The 23,086-nt window shown below is 38.0% G+C and overlaps 1 protein-coding gene and 1 long non-coding RNA gene across 4 annotated transcripts in view; both read left to right on the forward strand.

Moving 5' to 3' along the window:
- Positions 1–23,086, forward strand: part of ARHGAP10 (Rho GTPase activating protein 10) — a 153,551-nt gene that overhangs the window by 97,923 nt on the left and 32,542 nt on the right. For all 3 annotated transcript variants that reach the window (XM_075751268.1, XM_075751269.1, XM_075751267.1), the window contains one exon: positions 14,878–15,028. In XM_075751268.1, coding sequence (XP_075607383.1) covers positions 14,878–15,028 — 151 coding nt within the window. The remainder of the gene's footprint in view (positions 1–14,877; positions 15,029–23,086) is intronic.
- LOC142601681 (uncharacterized) lies at positions 9–9,303 on the forward strand. Its single transcript, XR_012835243.1, has 3 exons — positions 9–8,187; positions 8,885–8,957; positions 9,050–9,303. It is a non-coding gene; the product is annotated as an uncharacterized LOC142601681 (long non-coding RNA).

A 23,086-nucleotide genomic window follows, 5' to 3' on the forward strand; every position in this document is an offset into this window, starting at 1 on the left:
TAAGCTTTGATACATCTCCGTGTTTCTGAGCATTGTCTAAAACAGTCTGTTAGGCTTAATAGATAGTGTGGAGTTAAGTATGATGTTACAAATAGCTTAATTCTGAAGAATATCCTTTATACACTGTACGCTTTTGGCTATTTTTACTTGGTAAGTATTCCTGTTCATAGGTAAACTGACATTTCAGAATGCATATTTCCTGGTAATAGCAGTGCTTTTGTGTGTGTATAGTACGCAAATAGATTTTCATTGTGATATTTGCATATGGGTTTTTTTGAGCAAAAGTGATACAAGACTGGAAAAGAGAAAGCCCGGGCTCAGTTTTTAGCTCTTTCATTAAGTACTTTGACTAGGGACTAAATTAATTGTTCTATGTCTTCATTTTTTTTCTGAGTTCACAGAGTAAAAAGAAGACTTTACTATACTCTGAATTTTATGGGTAAAATGTGTTATGAGAGTGCTAGGTATTAGCATTTCCTTTGTTTTCAGCTGAATGTGTTTTATTTTAAGCCTTTACATTTGAGGTAATAGTGAAAATAGAAGTTGCTTCTCCTGTGACAGCTGCCAGTTACTAAGGTGCCTTAGGTGTATGAGGTACTGTCCAGAATATCACCGCAGGTAATCTGGGATCTTAAAAAAAAAAAAAAAAGTCCTTTACCAGTGTCTTTGGGTACTCCGTTGGGAGACCCTTGTATCTAAACTAACCTCAGGAACTGGATGTTTGAGGTACTTTGCTTGTACTGGGAGGATCTCCCTTATTGTCAAGAAAAGTGCTTTGGCAAAATTCTGGGATGTGCTTTTTCCTCTCTTCTTCCTTAAGCACTGTGAGCATTGAAATAGTTATTTCTTTTAAAGGTTGACAGTGTTGAAATTGGCTATCTAAGTGAAGTCTTATCTGCTCTAAATAATACCTGTCTCAAGTTTTTCTGACAATGTAATTACACTACCTCCCTGAATGATACAGGCTGGGCAAAGCTTCTGTTGGCATAGCTGTATCCACATGGTGGGTTTTGTTGGCTTAGTTGACTTAGGGTGTGATGCTGCCCTCACATACACATTGAGCAGATATGATATTCTGTTGGAAAAATACTGTGCTGCAGATGTGGCTCAGGTTCTAAGCGATAAATATCCCAAGTGTTGTAAGCCATGCTATTCATTTTGGACCTTATAAATGAAGGTAAACCTTGCAGTAAGCTCATGATTTTGAAGCTATTGCAGTGAGCATACAAATTTAAGAAAATGGAGAGTGAGTGAGCAGAGCCAGTGTGTTTTAATAACGTGTGGAGGTTGAGGCTGAGTTGTGTTTATTCAAATTACTAGATCACCACAGATTAGCACCATCTTATTCTTATGTCAACTCAGTCATGTGTCTTTATAAACTAGACATCAATTTCATGTTTGAAACATTAGTCGTAGTGGCCTTTCTTGCTCCTCTGAAAATGTAGAGAAGCCAGGAATGGAAAGTACTTAAAATTGATAACTGCATCATTTTCCATAATTCCTTGTTTTTATGCCACCTTTAGAACTAGAAGGCTATAACTTTTTTTAAGGAATTTCTGTCATTTCACTGTCATTTTTAACAATGAACTTGCTATCGGTGGTCTGCCTGTAGCAACCTCTCCCACACTAGAACTGTTTCCAAGATGGAAGGAAGCCCCAAGTGTGACCTCTGTGTATTTATAGCAAAGGCAATGGAGAGGTGTGTGTCAAGGCACTACAAAAACTTTGTAGTCAAATTGAATATGTTGCTTTTACAAGTGAGCCTTTTAGGGCAGACCAAGGACCTGCTTTTGATCACAAGCAGGTTTATTGTCAGTCCAATGTTCACTTTTATATTGTTGTTTTGAATTTCTATGCATTTCAGACTTTCTTAAGAGTCTTGTGTTAAGTATCTTTATTTATAGCCCTGGTGAAGTCCTAGGAAAAGTCACCAGCTGTGGGTTAAAATACTTTCAAATACTTCGTTCAGTCCTTACTCTGCCTCTGCTAATTTTTGGCAGCTTCTGCTAATAGAAGTGAAGTTTGGAATTGTAGAAGAGTGATAGAGTCAATATAGAGGTACACTGACACAAACAAATTTGAAGCAGCAGTTCATACTTGCTGCATATGTAATTTATGGCTCTGGCAAACTGCAGAAAGACATTTCTTTTCCCCTGTAGCAAATGAAATGACTAACGAACTTCCAAACTGTAGAAGCAATAGGCATCAACATTTCCCGTTTGAATACAGTAGCTTGGTAGGCAAAATGGTAAAAAATTATTATGACTCCTCAAATATTTTTAGATTCAGTCAACGTTCATTGTGTCTTGTGTGGATAGCTTTATTCAAGGAGATCCACAATTCATTTTTAGGAGGAGACATAATTAATTGGGTTGCTGGCTTTGAAATCCTGGTGCAGTTATTACACTATCATCACTCTGCTGAGTCCTAATTAGAGAATTTCTGTGCAGTTTGTGTGTGGAAACCTGGATATGAGGACTTGCCCTGAGATAAGAATACCATGCTTAGTGCATAAGCTAGTTTTTTTTTTGTTTGGTTTTTTTTAAAGCTGTTGATATGTACATTTATTTTCTGCTAGCTAGAAACCAGTCAGTACCACTTTCACCTTGTTTACAGAGTGCATACGTACTTCCAAGCCATGGCTGTGAACCAATTATAGTAGGTTGAGGAGGGGATGTTTTGCAAAATCAGACCAACGCTGAGACTTTAATGCTGGAATTAGACTGTGCAGCCTGATGTATCACTTAATCATTGTGCAATTCTAGAAGGGGGATAGAAGAACATTAAGTAAATAATTGTTTAGCTTTTGTTCTTGTCAGTTACGGATAAGTCTTCTCTAGGCAGAGTATTTCTCAGTCTCCAGTCCGAAGATGAGCTGTAGAAGCAAATCTCTACTTAGAAAGAAAAAGAAAAAACTAGACCCCAGCTGAGAACAATATTTTATCCAGGACCCTCAAAACCACCTGCTGTGGAAGGGAGGCCAGTCCAGAGGAAAATGAGACCTGTGAATTGTCTTGCTTGCTTCTGTTGTGTGGCTGTAGGGGAAGGCCAGCCAGATATGCTGGGCAAAATTAAGGAGCATGTTCAGGTTTGATATTAAATGACCTCTCTATATTTTGCCTGGAATTGCTATGTTTTGTGCTGACTGGGCTGTGTGCACCAGCACTCTTGTTTCTCTTTGCAGATCTTTAAGGTCAGTGTCATTTCATGCTTGGCTATCTTGTCCCCTTCTCCTTCTTTGTATCTGTCTTCGCTCCCTTGATTTCCATGTCCCATATCCTTCCCTTCACTGAAAAAATATCAAGAAATTCACTTTTGTGTCTCCTCGTTGTGTTCATATTGCTTTGAAGCTATACCTTTCTTGGTGTTCCTTTTCTGGAGGTAACAAACTCAGAGGCTGACTGCAGTTGTGCTTGTACAATGCCTGGAAAAATCTTTGCTTGACCTTCAGGCAATCTTCTGATGAAAATTGGTAGTCAACTGGGACCCCAAAAAACCATTTTGGTTTCTCCTCCTTCCCTAAATGAGTTTCAAGGGTATAAATTAATTTTTCTTTGCAAGGGTTTCACAGACTGGAAATCTTGGACATCTCAACTCTTCTGGTCTTTCTAACTTGTGGTGAGGAAGGACAGTCCATTCCACGGCAGTATGAAGAGCACGCACGTGTACATCTTGCTGTTTGTTATAATGTTTTGGCATCTCATTGGAATGAATGTCACTATTCAAAGGGCTTATTTATTTGCCATTTAGAGATGCCTCAGTGGTAATGTAAGCCATTTTGGTTTCTCAATTCCCTGAACATTATTTTAAGAGGGGAAAAAAAAAATCCTGGATAAAAAAAGAAGTCTAAGAAATGAAAGAAGATGAGGGAGGAGGTTGGAATAAAAATCTCAGTGGGACTGGAATATTTAAACCAGCATATGGGGGAGGAAAGAATAGTGAGTACAAATAGCAAGATAGCAAAAACAGAAAGAAGATGAAAATTACAGTGAAAGAAAATTAGAAGTGAAAAAGAGAGGAGCTAGACAGAAGTCCCTTATGGAGACTGGGAAGCAAGAGTCTGCTGAAATGGAATAGGCATGGTAAAAGATACCTTTTTCTAGAATTCAGACAACCTATGGGCAAAATTATCTCGAAGATGTTCATTCTGAAAAACTCAGTTTCTAGATATAAGGCAAATATTGTTTTCACTTGTTTTCTGTATTTATCTTTTTCTAAAGGGCAAAGATTTTACATATCTTAGACAAAAACAAGTCTTTTAGCTTTGTTTTGTTCAAAACAATTTTGTGGAGAAATCTTTTTTTAATGAAATATAAATGCTTTAATTTTTCTTACTTTAGGCACTTTTATATGAATTTTTTTTTAAACTAAAGGGAAGAGAAGAATTTAATACCACTGAGCTTTTAAGCCAACATCAACTTCATGTAGTAATACTTGGAAAATATTTAGTCTTAAAACATATTAGAGTGTATAATACATGTGATATTTGTCAGACAGAAGAAATGGAAGCAAGTGAAGTCAGTTGTTCATTTGAGAGTATGAAGTGGCGCAGTCAGATGTGGCGTGTCTCCACTTAGCAATCACTGCATGTTTAAAGTGGTTCTGTTGCAGGTAAATGCTTTAGGGTACAGTAGCACTGCCATCATCTAAGACTATTTTTTTGACAACACAGCAGATCTTTTGAAGTCCTGGTAAAGGGACATATGAGAGACACTAAATAGGGCTTGTTTCAGCTTTTGCATTGCTTTGCCTTTGACTGCAACGGAGGACCAAGAAGCAATGCATTGTAATTGTGGTGGTTTGCTGTGGTGTATCAATTTGAAACCTCCACAAGCTGAGTATTTCTCAAGTCAACAAGCGTTTGACTTGAAGGAGGAAAAAAATTACATTAAGGCATCTCCATTAAGGCAGAGTTTGTGAAGAAACACATGAGCTTCAGTTCAGGAAGGTATTCAGCCTGTGTTTAACTTTAAGCATGTAACTAATCAGAAGTGTCATTGAAACTATTCCTGTACTTAATTCAAATTACATGCCTTAATGATTGGCTGAGTCTAAAGCAGAGAGGGCAGCAGGCACAACAAAGAAATTCATCATGGTTTCTGGTAGAAGTCACAGCAGCTCTTTCGTTCTGCCATAGTGCGTGCAAACTCTTTAAACCCTTTCTCTGCTCTGTGGATAGCATTCCATGTGAGACATGCACACATGGTGTAGTAAATTGACTGCAAATCTTTTTTTTTTTGTTTGTTTAAAAGACTACAGTTTTCTAAATCTTAATGTAGTTTACGCATAGTAAGAAGACTGTATATCAAATCTCCACTCACGTTTGTCACTGCAGTTGATGACATTAAAAGGAACTGAGTCTGGATCAATACCTGGATTGGTATGCTGCTAGACTGCTCCAAAAGGAACACAACATGTACTGTGAGTAACCATATTAGACTAAAAAAGAAAATCAAAACAGAAGTCATGTTCTCAGGGATAGAAGCAGTCTGCTAAGATGCTACACTGCAAGTACATGGCACGTATGAATGATGTGGACACAGGCTTCTGCCTTCTTGATTTGCCTATGTTATTTCCAGTTAACTTTAGGAAATTTCCCTCAACTTTGTATGAAATTTCCAAGTGATACAGATATCATCTGCTGCTGCCTGCAGGCCATGTTCCTAAGTAAACAGTAATGATGATATGGGAGTGGAATTCAGTTGACTAATATTTGCTTCAGTCTTGATGGTCAGGGTGCTGTGCTTGCATGTGTGGAGGAGGAGGCAAGGGAGTAGTCCTTATGGAGAATGCTAAAATGGATGTTCTTAAATAAAATTTTGTTAGTCAAAGAAAATATTCTGTGAGATGCTGCAGGGGATGTGAAGAGGGGAGAAGTTGTTCCACTCCTGAAGAGTTTAAAAAGTAAATTCTTACGCAGAAGCTGTGTGACATAAGAATTATACTTTATTGCAGCTTTCAATGGTAAATGAAGTACTGAATTTACAAACCTTTTTTTCCTTTATATTGGCTAAACTGACCTGAATGCCAACTTATCTGTTCATTGCTAATGGATAATAGTGCAGTACGTGCTTGTGTTTTCACATGTACTCTTCAGAATTCTAGTAAGCTTTTGCCTTACCCGGAGAGGTTAGTGTATTTCAAACCATTTAACAGATTATTGAATAAACAAGATGCGGCAGTCAGCCGATAACACTTTATTTCCAATATTTTTGTGTGTGTGCCATTTACACTGATGAAGCATCAGTACTTCATTGCACAGGGTGCTGGATATACAAATGAAAAATATATTCTTTACCTCCAAAGACCATACAGTCATAATGTGAGATAAAGTATTTTAAGAAAAACAGAGAGCAGAAAATATGGTACAAAGCAATGATGATATAAATACTTGTAATGGCAGCAGGGAAATCTGTGGAGAAGAACATACTGGTGAAGCTGTGTGGTTGGCTACAGTTGGAACAGTGTCATTTGCAAAGATCTTGACGTTTCATTCTCATGCTTTGTACAATGACAATGTGGTTGGGGTCAAATGTAGGTTTTTATTCTCAGTTTATAATTATTTATATTTCTGTTCATAAATTTTGTAGAAAACTAGGTGTGACGTGTATTTGTGTGTGTGTGTGTAAATGTTTATATATGTATATTTATTACAAATGAAGGGGAGATCATGTTTACCTGTGGTGTGTTTGGCCATGGTTGTTGCTGGCTCCTGACTTAGGAACCTAAGTGCCACCTTTTATCTTCTCAGGACTTCTCACACTCTTTGCAAGGGAAAATACAGGCAAACATTCTCCTTCTGCATTATTTTCCATTTAGTAACTAGGAATATGCTATGTTTTAGAAAGCTGGGTAATTAGCTTAAATAATCTTTTAATTTGAAGGCTTTTAGGGTTTTTGTAATTTCCTGTAACTAAACAAGATAGACAAAGCTATTATGTGTAGCTGTAATAGGGAAAGACAAGCTTTTTAAAGTATTCTCCTTGGTGTGAGTTACAGTAGGTGAGCATAGATGAGAAGGTGAATCTGCTACTGAAGTTTCTACTGGTGCAGTGGATGAATGTGTAGGTATTTCAAGCCCGGTGTGTGGTTAACTCTCTCATTTCCTTCAATGAATAAAATGCATTGGTTGATAGCAGTGAATGGGCTGCTATTGGGAGTGTTCTTCTCATGAATTCTTAAAAGGTGGAGTGAGATGTGATATGGTGGAAGCTGCAGTCTTTGTATCAGGAGTGCTACTTTTAGAAAGGCTGAGTCAACAAACTCATAATTCTCAAGTGATCAAAGGACACACGTTTTTAACCTTGGTATTTTTTTTTTTTTTTTTTTTTTTTCTTGGTTTCACAGCCGTCCTCCAGACTGTTATGTCATGTTTTACAGGCTATGTTTAGTTTCTTTGTTAAAGCTCAAATGTGAACTACCTGGTTCAAAGTAGCAGGCCAAATGAGTGGCTCTTAGGGTCTACAGATACATCAGATTTGCCTGAAAATTCCCTCGGTTCTTTTGTCACTCTCGTAGTTTGCAGTTTGTCCACAGCTCTAGTTCCTTTTATATTAAGAGGGGCAGGTAGCAGATAGTCCAATTTTAGTATGACATTGAGATTTACAGTGTCCACAAATCCCTAAAAGCACTGTTTCATTTGGTTATTGGTAGTCAGGCTGCTAGGCAGATGGTCTCGACAAACTATATCTTTGCAATGAAGAAAAGGCTGTCTTGGATGGATTTATTTATTTATTTATTTGTAGAGCATTGTGGTTTGGCTCACAGCCAAGGATATTTCCTGTTTCTAGTTTTGACTTCTACCCGGTTACTTTTCAGGCCGCATCCTCTGTTGCACTGTAACTAGAGTGAGCCAGGCAACATCAAGAGCATTATCGATGCTTTCTGGTTGGTGACCCTCTAGAGGTTTAGCTTCAGGTGTCTTTCAACTCTTAATCTGATTTTTTTTCCACTTCCCCCCCCCGAATATAATGATTGTGAATATTGTATAAAGATGTTTTGTGGTTTGTAGTGGAATTCAAGCCTCGAAATCCAAAGCCTCAGAAAAATTTGCATACTGTGCAATCTCACAGAAGCCAGCGCACAGCAAATCATATTTTACAGTGTGTAGATGCTGAAGTGCGAAAGTCTGGGTAACTACGTCAAGGCAGGCACACTTGGAGTGGACACGATGGTAACCTTGGGGAGGTAAGTTACTTAAGCATTCTAATGAAGTTGTTGATAATTTTTATTAAAGATTTTGTAAACTTTTAAAAAAAATATTTAATAAGATTTTTAGAAATAATCAACTTTATCACATTTTGTACACTGAACACAGATTCTATTTAGATGTCAAGAATTTCTAGGGCATTTATTTTATATTTATTGAATCATGTGTTTGAGAACCAGAGGAAGAAATGGATCATGTTGACTAAAACCAGAAATGAAACAGGTTGATCTAACATTCTCCATAGTAAAGTAAAATGCAAAAAGTAAGAAACTACAGTAACAAAGGATCATTTTTAAAGATTTCAATACACTAGAAATTATATAAGATTTGTTAGAATTGGTGCAGAAATCAGTTTTGAAATAAAACTTTTGTCCCAGCTCTCCAGAAGTTGATCCATTGTAATTTCTATTATGATTAAACTTTTAATAGCTCCAATTAGCTTATGCAATCCCTTCAACTAGGAAAAAAATAATAATATAGAACTGTTCATCTTATTGAATGTGTTTTTTAATGTTAAAAAATGGATTACAATTAGTGGCTAGTGGTTACAGTTAATGGCTGAGCTACTTCAATGTATTTTAAAATGCTTATTTGCACCTTGCACTTCCTGGAATGCTTATATCTACAGTAAAATTATAACCTGACATAAAAGACATTGTTGCTTTATGTTTGCAGAAAATGGCAAAAAGAATGGCACAACCACTGCGTTCGTTGTCATAAGAGGAAGAAGCTTAGAAAGTCTCTTGGGGTAAGTGCACTCTGTGAACCACTAAGACAGTTTCGGGTTTTTTTTATCATTTTTGTCTTTAATATAAACATATGTGTTTTGGTTTTGTACAGGTTGCTGGATCTAACCTGAATTTGGTTTGCATTACATTGACAAGAAGCTAAGTCAAGAAAAGACCGTAGCGATGATAAGTTTCTCTTGCACTAATACGTGCTAATTTATAAAATATTCTTTGATCAGCTTATACAGCCAATTGTCATGGAAATGTAAGGAGCACAATAGCCATAAAATGTATATGGGCAGAGCAGTATATGTGGCCTACGTGGATGGTGTTTTAATATTGTTCAATAAACATTAGTTGAGGTGTCTGTGTGTGTTTCTTTTATTTACCAGCTGCAAATCAAGTATGTATTGAAGGGAAATTACAGAAATAAAAACTTCTACTGATGTTGTTCTTGTCTTGAGAAATAGTGTCCTCTAAAAAATATTGTTGTAGTAGTGGAGGCTATACCACTAGCCAAATTTCAAAGAATTCGGAATGACCTTGCAGGTTCTAGCCTCCTTTGCATTAGATGGTGACTTCTGGTACTCTGATTCTTGTTCGTGTACTCAAAGGAAATAGATGCGTGTTCTGTGTGGTAGGTGTTATGAGAGTGAATGGGGGTTTTGCCTTGCAACAAAATTGTGGGACAGCTTTAAGCTGTTAATGATTTTTATAAGTTTATCCTCATTAGCTCTATTACTAAGCCTCCAGTTTTTTCTCTCTCTTTTTCATCCCACTCTGTCCTTGCTGTTTGCCTCCTACTGATTTTTAGAGGAAATTTTAATTACCCCAGTGATACAAAGCAGACAGAGATGACCTGATGTCTGGGTCTTCTCCTAAAGTGATTCCTGGCAAACATACTGAAATTCATTAATTAGTTCTGCTTGAGACCAGAAAGAACAGATCAGTATTCTCTTGTAGCAGCAGAATCTAATCTACATTTCCATATACAGCTATACATCTAGTGATAAGCTCATGAAATAGGCCAAGTTATATCCTCCCAGCCATGGGTTTTTTGAATTTCTAAAATCATCTCTAGTAAGAGCTCAGGATCTAGAGTCCAACACTGTTGTTGCAGATTAAGGGGAATCTGGCAAAATTCCTTGGTCTGCTGCCAGTGGATCTGCTGGTAGAATGTGGTATGATAATAATTTGAGTTTGGCTCATTACTCTCAAGAAATGCTTCCATAGACTTTGTGGGATACAGATTTAGGAATTGGAATGGTTGTATGTAGAGATGGTGTTGGGCTCCCTGCTCTAGACAGAGCTGTTATTAGCGGTGTATATCCAAGATGGTTTGTGGTTTGTTTAGCCCTGTAAAGTATCCATTTTGTACTGTTGCATAGAGAGAAATAGGTCAAACATACCAGTGTTTTAAATAGCTCGACAAGACTCTCCTCTTTTTTGTTGTAACTTTTACACTGCAGGCTTGGAAGACTGATCACCACTTTAAGTGCATCTTTAAATTCCGCTTGCATGTAACATCAGACCTAAACAACCATTTAAAATACTGGACTAACTGGGGCATGACTGACTGAGAGTCAGATTTGTTGCTTGATAAAGTTTTGAGTGCTACATCTGTTAGTCTTCTCCCCTATCTAAATTGTTTCACTTTAGCTTCCGAGTTTGTCCCCAAGCAGGTCAATAGCAGGATGCCAGTGCTTTTGAGAACTAAATTGCAGAGAACTGATACTCTATATATCTAATGCAGTTAGGCCACAGTCTCAGAAACTGTGTAACACTGGATGTGACTGTGAAGTCCTTAACCTTTGAGGTTGATTTAGTACGTTTTTTTTGCTTCTTGATTCTTGAATGAGGTAATTCAATGAGCAGATTTCATTCTTGTCTTTATACAGGCATTAGTCTAAGCTGTGGTAACTTCTGCAATCCAGATGAGCGATGGTGGTAGATCTGACTTTTAGTTGACGGGAGGCTTTTTTTGGAGTAAGAAAGAAATCTTTTATAAAATAGCATGTTCCAATCCTGTTCTCCCCTGGAAGGGTTTCCATCCGATTGGATACGTGTGGTTGCCTCACCATGCATCCGATAGCAACAGCTTGCAGTGGAAGAAGATATTCTGAAACTCAGTCAGGTGTGGTCCTGTGCTGCTGTGCAAGTTGGAACACAAGAATGCGAGTACCATTTCAGGTGCTCACATAGTGTGTGTATGATTTTGAATCTGCCTTCTGTCCATATGCAGTGGGCTTCTGACAACAGGTCACTTGCAGCAGAAATCTCTTATTAGCTGTGAAACATTTATACTTCAATGGCATTTAAATAATTAACAAGGCTAGAAGAAAATTTGAGTAAAACCAAACCCGAAACGCTTTTCTCCCCGCAACTGAAATAAAGCATGCCTCTATCCCCCGCCTCTCAGGCAGATGTTACAATGCTGCTTTCAGTGCAGCAGACAAATGTCCATTAAAGCATGATGAAAAGTACTTGTCTATTTAAGTGAAAATCAAGAAAGAGAAGCTGAATGTTGTATGTGCACTTCTTAGGGCAGAGGTTGACCTTCTGCTTGCTTTTTAGATGCTCACCTTTGCTAAACTGTGGTATGAGCTGTAGCTTTGGCCTGCAATAGAGAGAGATTGCTGCTGCTGAAAAAGGAGACCTAGTTATGGATAGGCTGTACTGAATTTTCTTTTCCCACTTAAAAAGAAAGTACCAAAGTAGGGATGAACACAAATAAGAGTTGCTTGAAAGAGCAAAAATGACCCCAAATACACTTTTTTTGTGCAACACATGACAGCAGGGTGTTTCCTGTTTCTTTTATATAAAAAAAAAACCCTAGTGATCTTTCTAGTGGTGGTTGTGTGTGTGTGTGTGTGTTGGGGTTTGTTTGTTTTTGTGTGGCTCAGAATCCTGCGGGGCAACTCGTGATACTTGGAGATCTCGTTGCTGAGTATGACAATTAGTCTCAATTTGCCCTGCAGATAGTCAAGAGGTTGGATTCTCTAGTTCCTATCTAAATACTTCTTTCAGGATTCCCTTTCTTCTCTGAGGACACAGATATTGAATGTGAGCACAAGGAAAAAAGTGCTACAGCTTGTAACATTGCATCAGAGAAATGTAGGAGTGTTTTGCACGCAGAAGGGGACTTGGACTGCCGGCCATCAGTCCAGCGTTGTCACTGGGTAGCACTGGGTTGCGCTGAGCAGCACTGTTGCGAAACATTGGTGCACAGCTTTGCTGCTAAAAACATTAAAAAGTAGAAGTGATATGCTTATCCTGACAGTGAGAAAGAAGAATCAGTACCCCTAAATTTTTTTTATTAGGGGAGAGAGAACTATTCTGGGGAACTCATGACTCACCTGTATCACTATGAAGTTAGCTAGTATGTGCTGGACTGCTACTGTTTCAAGTGTGACCGCTGCTTTCTTCTTGTTTCTCCTGCTTATCATATAGGAGGTTTTCCCCCATAAAACAGAAACCATCTACCTTTTTTTTTTTTTCTTCACATCACATAGCTACTTGCAATTAGAAATCTGCTTGGATTCATACCTGTCTCCAATTTGTTATCCTGTTGCCTGTCTGGCACTGAGTATCATTGAATAAGGATCACCTTAATGGTTTTCTTGCTTGTGTTTTGCTTTTGTGACTCTGTTTCTCATGCTAGTAGTTTTAGAAGAGTATATTGAAATATTTGTGAGACGAGGAAAAAACACTTAAGAATTTTACTGCAACCTGTGCAAGTCACCTAAATGCATACAGGAAAGCTCATCTCTTATGAAGTACTCCTGGGGAATACTTGTTCTTCTCACCATCATTAATTTCATTGGAGATGCACGGATAAGGCTGTACAAATAAACACAGCTGCGGAATGTGACATAGTAAACAACATGCTGAAACCTCTTGGCAGAGAATTATCTACCAGAGAGCCCAAATGCAACACTTAGTCCATGGAAAAGATGGCATTTAAAGTTTTGGTACTTTTGAATTTTTCAGAAGCAAATATTTATCCCTAAAACTGCTCAATCTAGCCTTGTGTTTACACATAAGGGGGCAGTGTGGTACTGTTAGCCAAGTGCCATGTAGGTGCACATTAGATTTCATTATTATATATTGCATCATGTTTTAAGAAATGGCTTTAGCACTCTGAGCACAATTAGAGCTTTGTCATGGTCTGAGAGTGCTGCCGTGTCTGTGCTGGGGAGAACCAGGTTGGACTGTTGCCTTTTTTCTTTATAAATATTTTGTTTTTAGGGAGTTCCTTGCACCATTTTGGCGCTTACTCGTAATCCCTTGTTCGTAGGCATGTGAAGGAGTGGGAGCCACTTTTCTTAACACTGGTATGGGAAGTTCAAATGACGTCATTTTACCTCCCCCACAGCAACATTGTTACTGGGAAGGAAGGTGATCTTTCCACTGGAGCGTTCCTTTGCACACCATATATAGACTTCCTACTGCTGCCCAGTTTTGGCAATGTGATCGTTCTTTCACGGTTTTCGTGGAAAATGGTATTTCTGATTATTTTGTACTAGGACAGTCTTCTACCTGCCAGTGCAAGAGTGATGATTAGGCGGCTATAAGCCAGTGTATACATGGGTTCTTGGGCCATCTTATTCCTACAGGTGTTAATATTCAAGGTTAACAGGCCAGCATATGATGGCATGTAGAGTTTCTTATACTTTTAACATGATGTCTTGAGTACCTTACCACAGGATGCTCATGGCATTTTTCTCACCTGGCTTTTAGCTTCATGCTGCACCTGATGTGCTGTAATATCCAAAGATGTGTTATCTATGGCATCTCTTTATAGCTTCTGCATGAATTTCTACATCATATAAAGCTTCTCCCTCAAAGATTCAGTACGAGTCTCCTCTTTATAATACTTTCTGTACAGATATGTGGCGATGTAAAGTTGCAGAGTTAACACTATATACTGTTTCATTATATCTTGTTATATTACTGTGTTTTGTTGCTGTAAGGTGCTGTACAGACACGAGGCTTTTCTTGTACAGCTGCTGTTTGTGTTTTTCTTTATCTGCTGGTTTGTCTATGATGAAATACATACTAAGCTAATTCGTTCATGTGAATCTGCTATGATTGCTTGTAAAAGGCTGCTGTTAAATTGTACATCAGCATACTGATAATATTTTAGAAGTAAATGAGCATCATTAGACTGTACCCTGTATGTGACAGTTAAAGTAAAATGCTATCAGGTTGAGCGAATCTGCATTGCTGGTTAATCCAGAGAGAAATGACATAGTATTTTGTGTGGAGTGGTGATATGCTAATGGTCACGACTCAAAAGATAAAATACTGACAAATGCAATCTTTCTTATATACGTCTTTGTGAATATCGTCTTTTCATATAAATGTGACTCAATATGCAATAGTTAACCGAAAAAATCTCACATGGTATGTTACTATGGTATCTCTCACTAAAAACTGCTCCCCTCAAAACTTTCCCCTTGCTGCCTTCAAGAGTATGTTTGTTTGTTTTATTAAAATGGCTGATGTTATACGATATCACAAATTTTGAAAATTAAAATGGGTATTCAGCCAAAATTATAGGTCCTGGCTAAGGCTGTAAAGCTTTTTGGTTACTGGTTCATAAAGTTGTTACCCCCCTTTTTCCCCTTCCCCTCCATCATAGCTGGCAAGTGTGCCTGCAAATGTTTTGTCTTTGGATTAACTGATTTGTAGCTTGGTTAATGTGTAGACAGTGCTCTTGCTTATTTTCATATTATATTATATTAATTTATTTATTTATTTTAAAAGCACTCATTAAAGACCCACAGCATATTCCCAAACTTGAAGGAATGGATTTTTGGCTCCTGCCTGCTTTGAATGGAATCCAAAACAAATGTTGTTTGATAATGGTTTACAGTTGCGTTACACAGGTTGCTCTTCGTGATAAATAGTTAACACCCTTTGTGTTCTTGATTGCAGATTTTCAAAACCCTGCCTGATGCCACATTCCCTGAGCCAATCTGTATGTCAGTATCTCCTCCAAACGCCCCACCAAGGCAATCAAGAAGACAAGGACAACGTATTAAGAGGCCTCTGGCTGTGTACAATCTCTGTCTTGAGCTGGATGACGGTAAGATGTTAGTAACAATTTCAGTCTTTGCAGCAGATGGGCTGTGTATCCTATCTTCAGTAGGTGTTTTCATTTCATGGTTCGTTTGTATACATGTGTGCATGCACATGCATGCTTGTTTAATTGCTTTGGAACACGTAAAGAAGCAAGGAGTGTACAGAGAAAGGAGAGCGTAGAGAGTACTGTCCTGTGGCATATGTTTCAAAGTAGGATGAACTGTCTTAAATATGCTTTTCCCCTCTAAAAAAGCAGCAGCTCCTTTTTCTTTGGGGAAATCTCTTTCACCTCTACTGAAGATTACACAGCCATAAGATAAATGGAGAGAGAACTAAAATTAAAGCAAATCTTTTATGAGGAGAGCTAATGCACTCTACAGCTAAATTCATCTGGATTAAAGGCTCAGGTCACCACTGCGCTAGAGAATACTACTACTTCACTTGCATCTTTAATACCTTGATGTAACTAGCAGTAAATACTTCTAAACTTGATTACTATTGAAAAGGAAAAAAAAGTAATTTAAAATCTTACTTTTGCATGGAGTCTGCAGTCGCAACATACAGCGAGAGAAAGGGTGTATAACATTTTATATATTCTGACTGTTGGCCAGAAACATAATAATTTTCCTGAAATTTCATTGCTTGGGGGTACGTACAGGACTCAGAAGACAAGTCAAGGCTCATTTTGTGTTACAGATTTTCTCCACCCTATTCCCTTTCTCCCTCCTAATGTTGTTAGTCAATTGTCTTTTCACATGAAGAATCATGGGATCAGGGCACAAAGTCCAGTTATCAACAACTGAAAATAGACAGGGAGATTTTGAACTCATGAAGTAATATGAGATTCACTGATGAGCTGTCATTAAATCAGTGGTCAACAGTGGTTGATTACTTAAGGAAAGAGCACAAATACCTACAACAGCTGTTAAGTGCAGGTTTTAGAAATAAACTCAGGACTGTTTATTGTCTCAAAGCCAGTTTTATGAAGAGTCTGCAAGAAATTCAGCATGCCTGTCATCAGGTTTAATTCACCAGAGATACATGTAATCTCTGTGCCTTTTTTTTCTTGCATCAAATATGAAACTAAATGCCTTGACTAGAAAGTATTTAAGGTGCCTCTGCTTAAACTTAAGCGGTGTTAATTTGAATGAGATGCTACTAAAAGCTAAGAAAGCTCTTGAGCTATATCTACTATAATAAATTTATTCTCATTTGAAAAACAAAACCAAATTGAAGCCACTCACAGAGTTGTTTACATTTAATTTTGAATGTGAATCCCAGCAGGTCGCAAGCACCACCACCACTTCTCCAATTGCATGCTGCAAGGTGTTTGCTGAGGACCTGGCTTTGACCCTAACACAGTAGACAGAAAGTATTTGATGGGTTATTTTTATTGTAAGATCCAAAAAACCTGCGTTACTGTTGAAAACTGTTACAAACGCTCAATTTCTCCTAATTACAGTCCATATTTTTGTCTAATTCTGGCATCTCAACAAAGAGAAGAACTGGGATTATTAAAGGCTGTAATTGTTATATATCATACAGAAATTTGGTACTTGTCTGGGAGTTCTAGTGTGGTGAATTGCAGAATAATCTAATATGTAATTATGCATGGTAGAACTATGATGAAGGCTGAATTGCTGCAAGTGAAGTCACAGTTCGAGGATGGATGGCACTGAGTTTCAGTGGGATCTGAAAATAATATTTCCCCTTGTAACTTCTAAAAAAAAAAAAAAAAATCTTCTGTAGTGTCTCCAGACGCTACTGTAGGGAGCAGTATTCTCAATCTGTTGTTGCTAGAAACTGGCTGTTGGTAGGTCCTGACTACGTGCTAATGCTTAAATAAATCTGTGTTTAGCCAGATAGTTGTGTCAGTAAGGTAGTCAGTAGTTGATACAATGGTTGGTTGGCACATGGGCAGTAGTATACATAGCAGTACAGTAGCTTGAGCCCAACTGCATCATTGCGTTATCTGAGGAACTACTCCAATGGATACAGGGTGCATAAATCAGCCAGGTTGATTAATTATCTAGTCATTGCGTAGAGCTTAGTGCCTCCAAATATGCACCATGGCCTACAGTTACTTTGTTTTTTGGAGACGGGGGGGAATGAATAAAAGTGAGCCTGGGCTTTGTTCCATATTTACCTAGTTTCTTGGCTAACAAATGCATGTTTTATAACTGCTCTTTGGAAGATTTTATCCTGTGTGTGTTTTTAACAGGAAATTAAACATTAAACCCCTTCCCTCCCCCCTCTTTATTCACAATGGCATGAGTTAAGCACCAGGCATAAGCCAGTGTTTTGTGTTTCCTGGATATGGCAAAATTATCATAATCTTGTTTTAAACCAAGTAGCTGATACATATTTATATGTAAATATATTTGTAGACAAATATATCTCTAAAGTTATTGTAATTAAATATAAATATTCTCTATGCCTTGAAACTAGAAGTATGTTGGAGAGAAAATCTCTCTGTGCTGGAAAACTTCTTGAGTGTGTTTCTTTTAGGATTGTTATGCAAACCAGGAAATTGTTAGAAAAGCGGAAACAAGTCTTTAACTATCAGCTGCTCCAGGGAGTTAACAGGCTTCAGAATCTATTGCTTGAATTGGAAAGGCAGGGTTTGGGCCAGCTTTTCTTTTTAAAAGCACGTTTGCAGTCGGGAAGCTTCTTGACTGCACACAAAATGTATGCAGCAACCACCCAGAAAGGGCTGTAAGTGACATAAATATTGGTAGATACAGCAGCTGAAGAACACACGCTATGTTTGATAAAAATCTTTATTTTGCCTTCTAGTAATTAGCTGTTCTGAGTTCTGATAGCGCATAGATTTTTCCTTGTACATGGCAATTAGATGATTAAACCTATTTGCAAACAATTCAAGTATTATATTTACTACTGTAAGGATCTTCATTTCCTAAAAGACAAACTTAAGTCACAGATGATACTGTTTTTCTTTCAACTTCTTTCCTCTATGGTAAGCTAGTTACTAAATTTTCACTCTGAAGTTTTTCAACATCTCGGTGTCTCAAGTAGAACTAGACTTAATGAGGAACTCTGAGCTACTTTCATACGTGGCCTAAACCCGAAGTTCTTGTTTCAGCAAAATGCAGATTTGTCTGAGATTTACATTAGGATCATTTCCAGACTTTCTTGCCTTCTAAAAGGAAGACATGGGATTTGGTTTTGGGTTTTTTCTTTTTCTGGAAGTAGCTTTTTTCTTTTATTTTTTTTTCCCCCTTCTACTATCTGAATGAATTTTAGAGTGAATTAAGTAGCAACGTAGAAACTCCCGTGGTTTACAATCTCAGCTATGTACAAACAACTTTGCATTCTCTGTCTCTCTGCAGAGAAGAAAGACTGTTAGATAGAACAAGGAGTTGTTTATCCTTTCTTCTAAAAACGTCATTAGGTCTTTATTTTCCATTTGGACAGTCAGTAAATATCAGAAGAGAGCTCTGTTTATATTTCTTTTAGAGGGCAATGCAGAGTTACAGTTTTGTTCCCAATTTTATTTTAATTTTTATATACTTTTCTCATCTTGTAGCAAAATAAACAGTTTGTTTTGTTTAATATTTTTCTTTGCTAGAGACTTAGATTATTAAACTATTTTGCAGGGCTACTAGAGCAACATGGCAAGAAAAGTCCAGTGTAAGGCAGGCAGTATAATGCAGTCCATCCAAGATGGAACAGAGAGTCAGCATGAGTTGCATAAATCACACCTGGAGTCAAGAAATGGGTCTTGTGTGGCAGTTTATCCAACTGCAGAACAACTTAGAACAACTTGTTTTCTAAACAATCAAAACATACTATTAAGCCACAGTGCTTGCTGATGCCTTATTCTATTTGAATACACTCTAGGTGTCAAAATTTCTCATTGGCACGTTCATGGACGTAGCATGCTAGTATCATATGGGGGGCTTCTTTGTTTTGTTTTTTAAGGTGTTCATGTCCTGTCCCCCCCACTCTGGAATTCAGGAGGCGTATGGAGTGTTTGTGATAGCTTTCTGCTGCTGGTGTAAACTAAATATTATATTTATAGTGCTTTAGGAATGTGTAGAATTCCAATAGACATTACAACTGCTATTTAACCATTTAAAACTTTGTGCTAATTTGTATTATCCTCTGAAGTATTTAGGAATGCCAAAGTATGAATGCTATGTTAGTGTTGAATAGGAGTAGCCCTTTTTGATTTTTGTGTGGAATTGGAGTGAGACACTGTCTTGAATTGGATGGTAAATACGTACAATTAATACAAAGTAATTTGTATGAACTACTGTGTCATTCAATTAAATTACTTCTTCAAAGTAAAATGTGATACATGTAATGGTTACATAGCATCCATGCAATATTTCCTCTTCATCCTCCCCCCATCCCTTCCTGCCCCAAACAAGTAAGTAAAAAACCATAAACTTAATTTTGAATTACTGAACATAAAACCTGGATGTTAGAGGAAGCCTTGGATTTATAATAAGACGACTGGTCTTCAGGGCTAGAACAGCCCAGAGCTGCAAGGTTGCAGGTGTGAAACCTGGCCTTGAACCCTTTCTATTTCTGAATCTGCTGCTTGGAAGTGTTTCTGTAACCTGGCACATAGTAGGGGAAATGGCAAGAAAAGCAGCTACATAGGCATATCAAAAAGCCATAAGGGGTTGCAACACTTGCTTACAAAGCTATTGTTAACAGCTGAGCAGAATACACAGTTATGCTGTTACAAAATAGGCACACCAATATTAGTTGCAAGGGGAAGATCAGGATGATTGCTGTTTGCCATGTAGAATTTAAGATAGTTTGTATTTCATCTTGCTGCAAGAATAGTTCCTGCAATTCTACGCAATCTGTAACAGCTTTTTCCACCTGATGACTCTGACTAGGATGAGTGCGGTACAAAGTAAAAGTCTTTTTGAGCTACTGCTAGTAAAGGTGAAGCTTTTTCTTGGGTAATAGTGAGTACGTGTAGGGTCTGAGTTTCCTATCAGATAATCAACTTCTACTCTGAAAGCTTTGGGTCCATAGAAGGTACTTACTTTCTTGGAGGTGTGGAATAATTGTGGTCCACGCTTTGTGTACACTATATATTGTATGGCCATTGTTACACCTGGGAGTAACTTACTTTCTACAGCCTACTTGCTGCACAGTTATCTGAAATTAAACTTAACTGTCTTAATGTAGTAAACATCTCCTAACTTTTACTTCTTTTTAAATTATGTGTGTCAAATCTTCATGGTTGGTGTGAGAATTGCTTTAGTATCATGACCAGTGCTTGTCCGCTTTCAGTATATGAAATCTAGAGGCTGTTGTTCAAAATAAGCGCATCCACATGTGCACACACACGCACACAACACGAGTCAGAGGTATAGGGAAAGGGAACGGGAACATGAATATACTTAAAACTAAAATCTGAATTTAAAGAAGGAATGAGGAGTCCAGGCATTCCTTGAGGCCAGGCATTATTAAAAATCTCTGATCTCCTGTAATAATCCATCATCTCTTTAATTCTCTACCTTCTGCACACAGACATGCGAGGCCACATAATACTGTAGGAAGGCCAATTTGGCATGCTAAAAGCTATTAATCCCAGGCACTGGAAGTCACTGACGTATCTTTGCTACATGCCAGCTGTGCCCTGGCCAGCCTCTGTTAGTTGAAAGTAAATGCTCTCACGCAGTACGCAAGAGTATAAGTAGAATGAAGACTTGAAGCTGTTCAGCTCTTCAGTCCTATGGATGAGAGTGTGCATGTCACTGAATAAGGCAGTTCCTCACGTGGGATGCTCCTGCTTCCCTTCACTGGGGACAAGGATAGGAGAGAAGATCTTGGTAGGGGGAGGTGGTGAACTTTCTGAAAGGCTGATACGTGAGTTAGAAAATATGATTCCTCTTCCTGTTTTGCTCCCACTCTGTCAGTGTTTTTCATTTGGTCAGGAAAAAAAGTATTCTTGGTTCTTCCATTAGCTTCTGGAAGTCTTTCTCCTATTTGTTCTTCTTTTTCCCTTTTATTTTCTGTTTTCTTCTTTTGAAAGTTGCACTTAGTGCAAGGTGAATTACATTACAGTCATTTATTTCCTTCCCAGCTATACTTGCAACTTGCTGAACTACCAGGGAGATTGAAGGAGTACTTAGGGGATATTATGGAGAAGTAATAGTGGTGGGACTAGCTTGGCTAGGATTGCAGTCCAATCTAAGACTACTTGACTCTGGGGCCAAGTGAATTAGCTTCAGAGACCACGTTAGTGGGAATCTGCAAGTAAGAAGATGCATGATGCCTGGCAAGTTTGGTTATCCCACTGAGCAAGTGGGTTTCTGTTGTTCTGTAACTGGTGCAAATTCACTGATGATGGCTGCATTCATTTCTGTCTCCCTGGCCATTAACACTGCTTGGTGCTGCCTGTGTGCTGCACAGACTCCTTGAGCGATTTCCACAGCCTGCCTTCTGCAGTGCAGCTAAGTCCAACCCTGAGCCCTCGCCAGATGTGTAAAATAAAATCAAAAAATAATAAAAAATGCGGTTGCAGAAAATAATAAATTTGCAAAATTTATTTGCAATAATAAAATTGCAAAAAATAATAAAAAATGCACCTAATCCTGGAGTGTCAGAGGCATGGATAGTGGTAGAAGAATCCAGGCATGGAAGAAAATGTTGGCCAAACTACAGCAAAATGTCTTCCTAATTGCTGCTTTTTAAATCATCAGCTGTGAGATTAGGAGGTTCCTCAACAAATGTGTCACCTGGATGTTCAGTTAAAACAGCTGATAAAACTTCCTTAAGGGCTACTTAGCTTGTTTTCAGTCATTTTTTTAATAAGTTATAGGCATCCTGCTTCACAATCCCTCTGTTGAAATCACTGTTATGGCAAAAGGAGAGAGGTGAACAAAATGAGGAAGGAGGCACAGCCCAGTGTCAGCAGCATACTGAAAATGTTTGAGTGGCTTTCTTGTGAGAGACCCATCACATATACAATATGAGACCAGTTACTCTTTGTCATTATCCAGCTACCACCACGGGTTGTGGAATTGGGGGTAAGAAACCAACAATGTCTTATTAAAATCTCCTTTTAATAAGACATGGGAAGTAATTGCAAGTGAAGTAAGCTAAATAGCAAGAGAAGAGGAGATAACAGCCTGATCTTATCTCTGTTTGACAGCTCAGGAAAAGAGTTTTTGAACATCTTACCTTTTGGGGGTGGAAGGACCCTTACAGAGATATTTTCCAGCTGATCAGTGGCTGAATTGCCAACAGAAAAGAAAAGGAAGCATGGGAGAATATTTTCATGGACTTTGGAGTTTTTGATGCCATTTAAGAAGTGCTGCTGCATTAGGGAACTTTTAGCCCTGATTATAGCATTGTACCCCTTTTTGATCTGCTTTGGTTTTTCACAGTTCTCATTCTTGTTGATCAGACTAGAGTTGTTCTGTTGATAGGTTTCTGTACAGGTCTGGACTGTAGGTGAATGTTGCCTGGACTTACGGAAACCCAGAACACTAAGTGCTACCAAAAAAACTGTGGAAGCTGTGGGACAATCCATTTATCTTACTGTTTGTCAGAGTTTTCAGGAAGTAGCTTCAGTTCATCACTGCATTTTTTCAACCATGAAATTAATGTGTGGCATCTGGCCAGCCTGGTAAGGTTCTGTGGTTTCCTGCCAACCAAGCTCTGGTAAAAAATGAGTAATCTTTGAGTTTAGATAATGCTTTTGTTATCATAGTATACACAAATCAAAAGAGGAACCCCTCTGCATGCTTGTATCTGATTTCTGTTGTGGTTCAAAATTTAATTATGTGATATAAATTAACACCACAACTTTGATTCCATGAGTCTGTCTTGAACTGTTTTTCCACAGCTTGAGAATTAAATTGGAATTCTTCATCCATTTTAGTTTTAGCTTGGTCAGTGAAAGGCTTACCTACAATTCTGTGTGTCTTGGGGACTTTATCAACATAGAGAAGTAATCCAAGCAATATTTCTCATGAATTTTGAGAGAGGACCTGCAGTGAGGGAGATATTTATTGAAATAATTGCTTGCTATTACAGGTTAAGTGTATGTCTAGAAAGATGCTTGTTT

Source organism: Balearica regulorum, chromosome 4, assembly GCF_011004875.1.
Source record: "Balearica regulorum gibbericeps isolate bBalReg1 chromosome 4, bBalReg1.pri, whole genome shotgun sequence".
Taxonomy (NCBI): Eukaryota; Metazoa; Chordata; class Aves; order Gruiformes; family Gruidae; genus Balearica; species Balearica regulorum.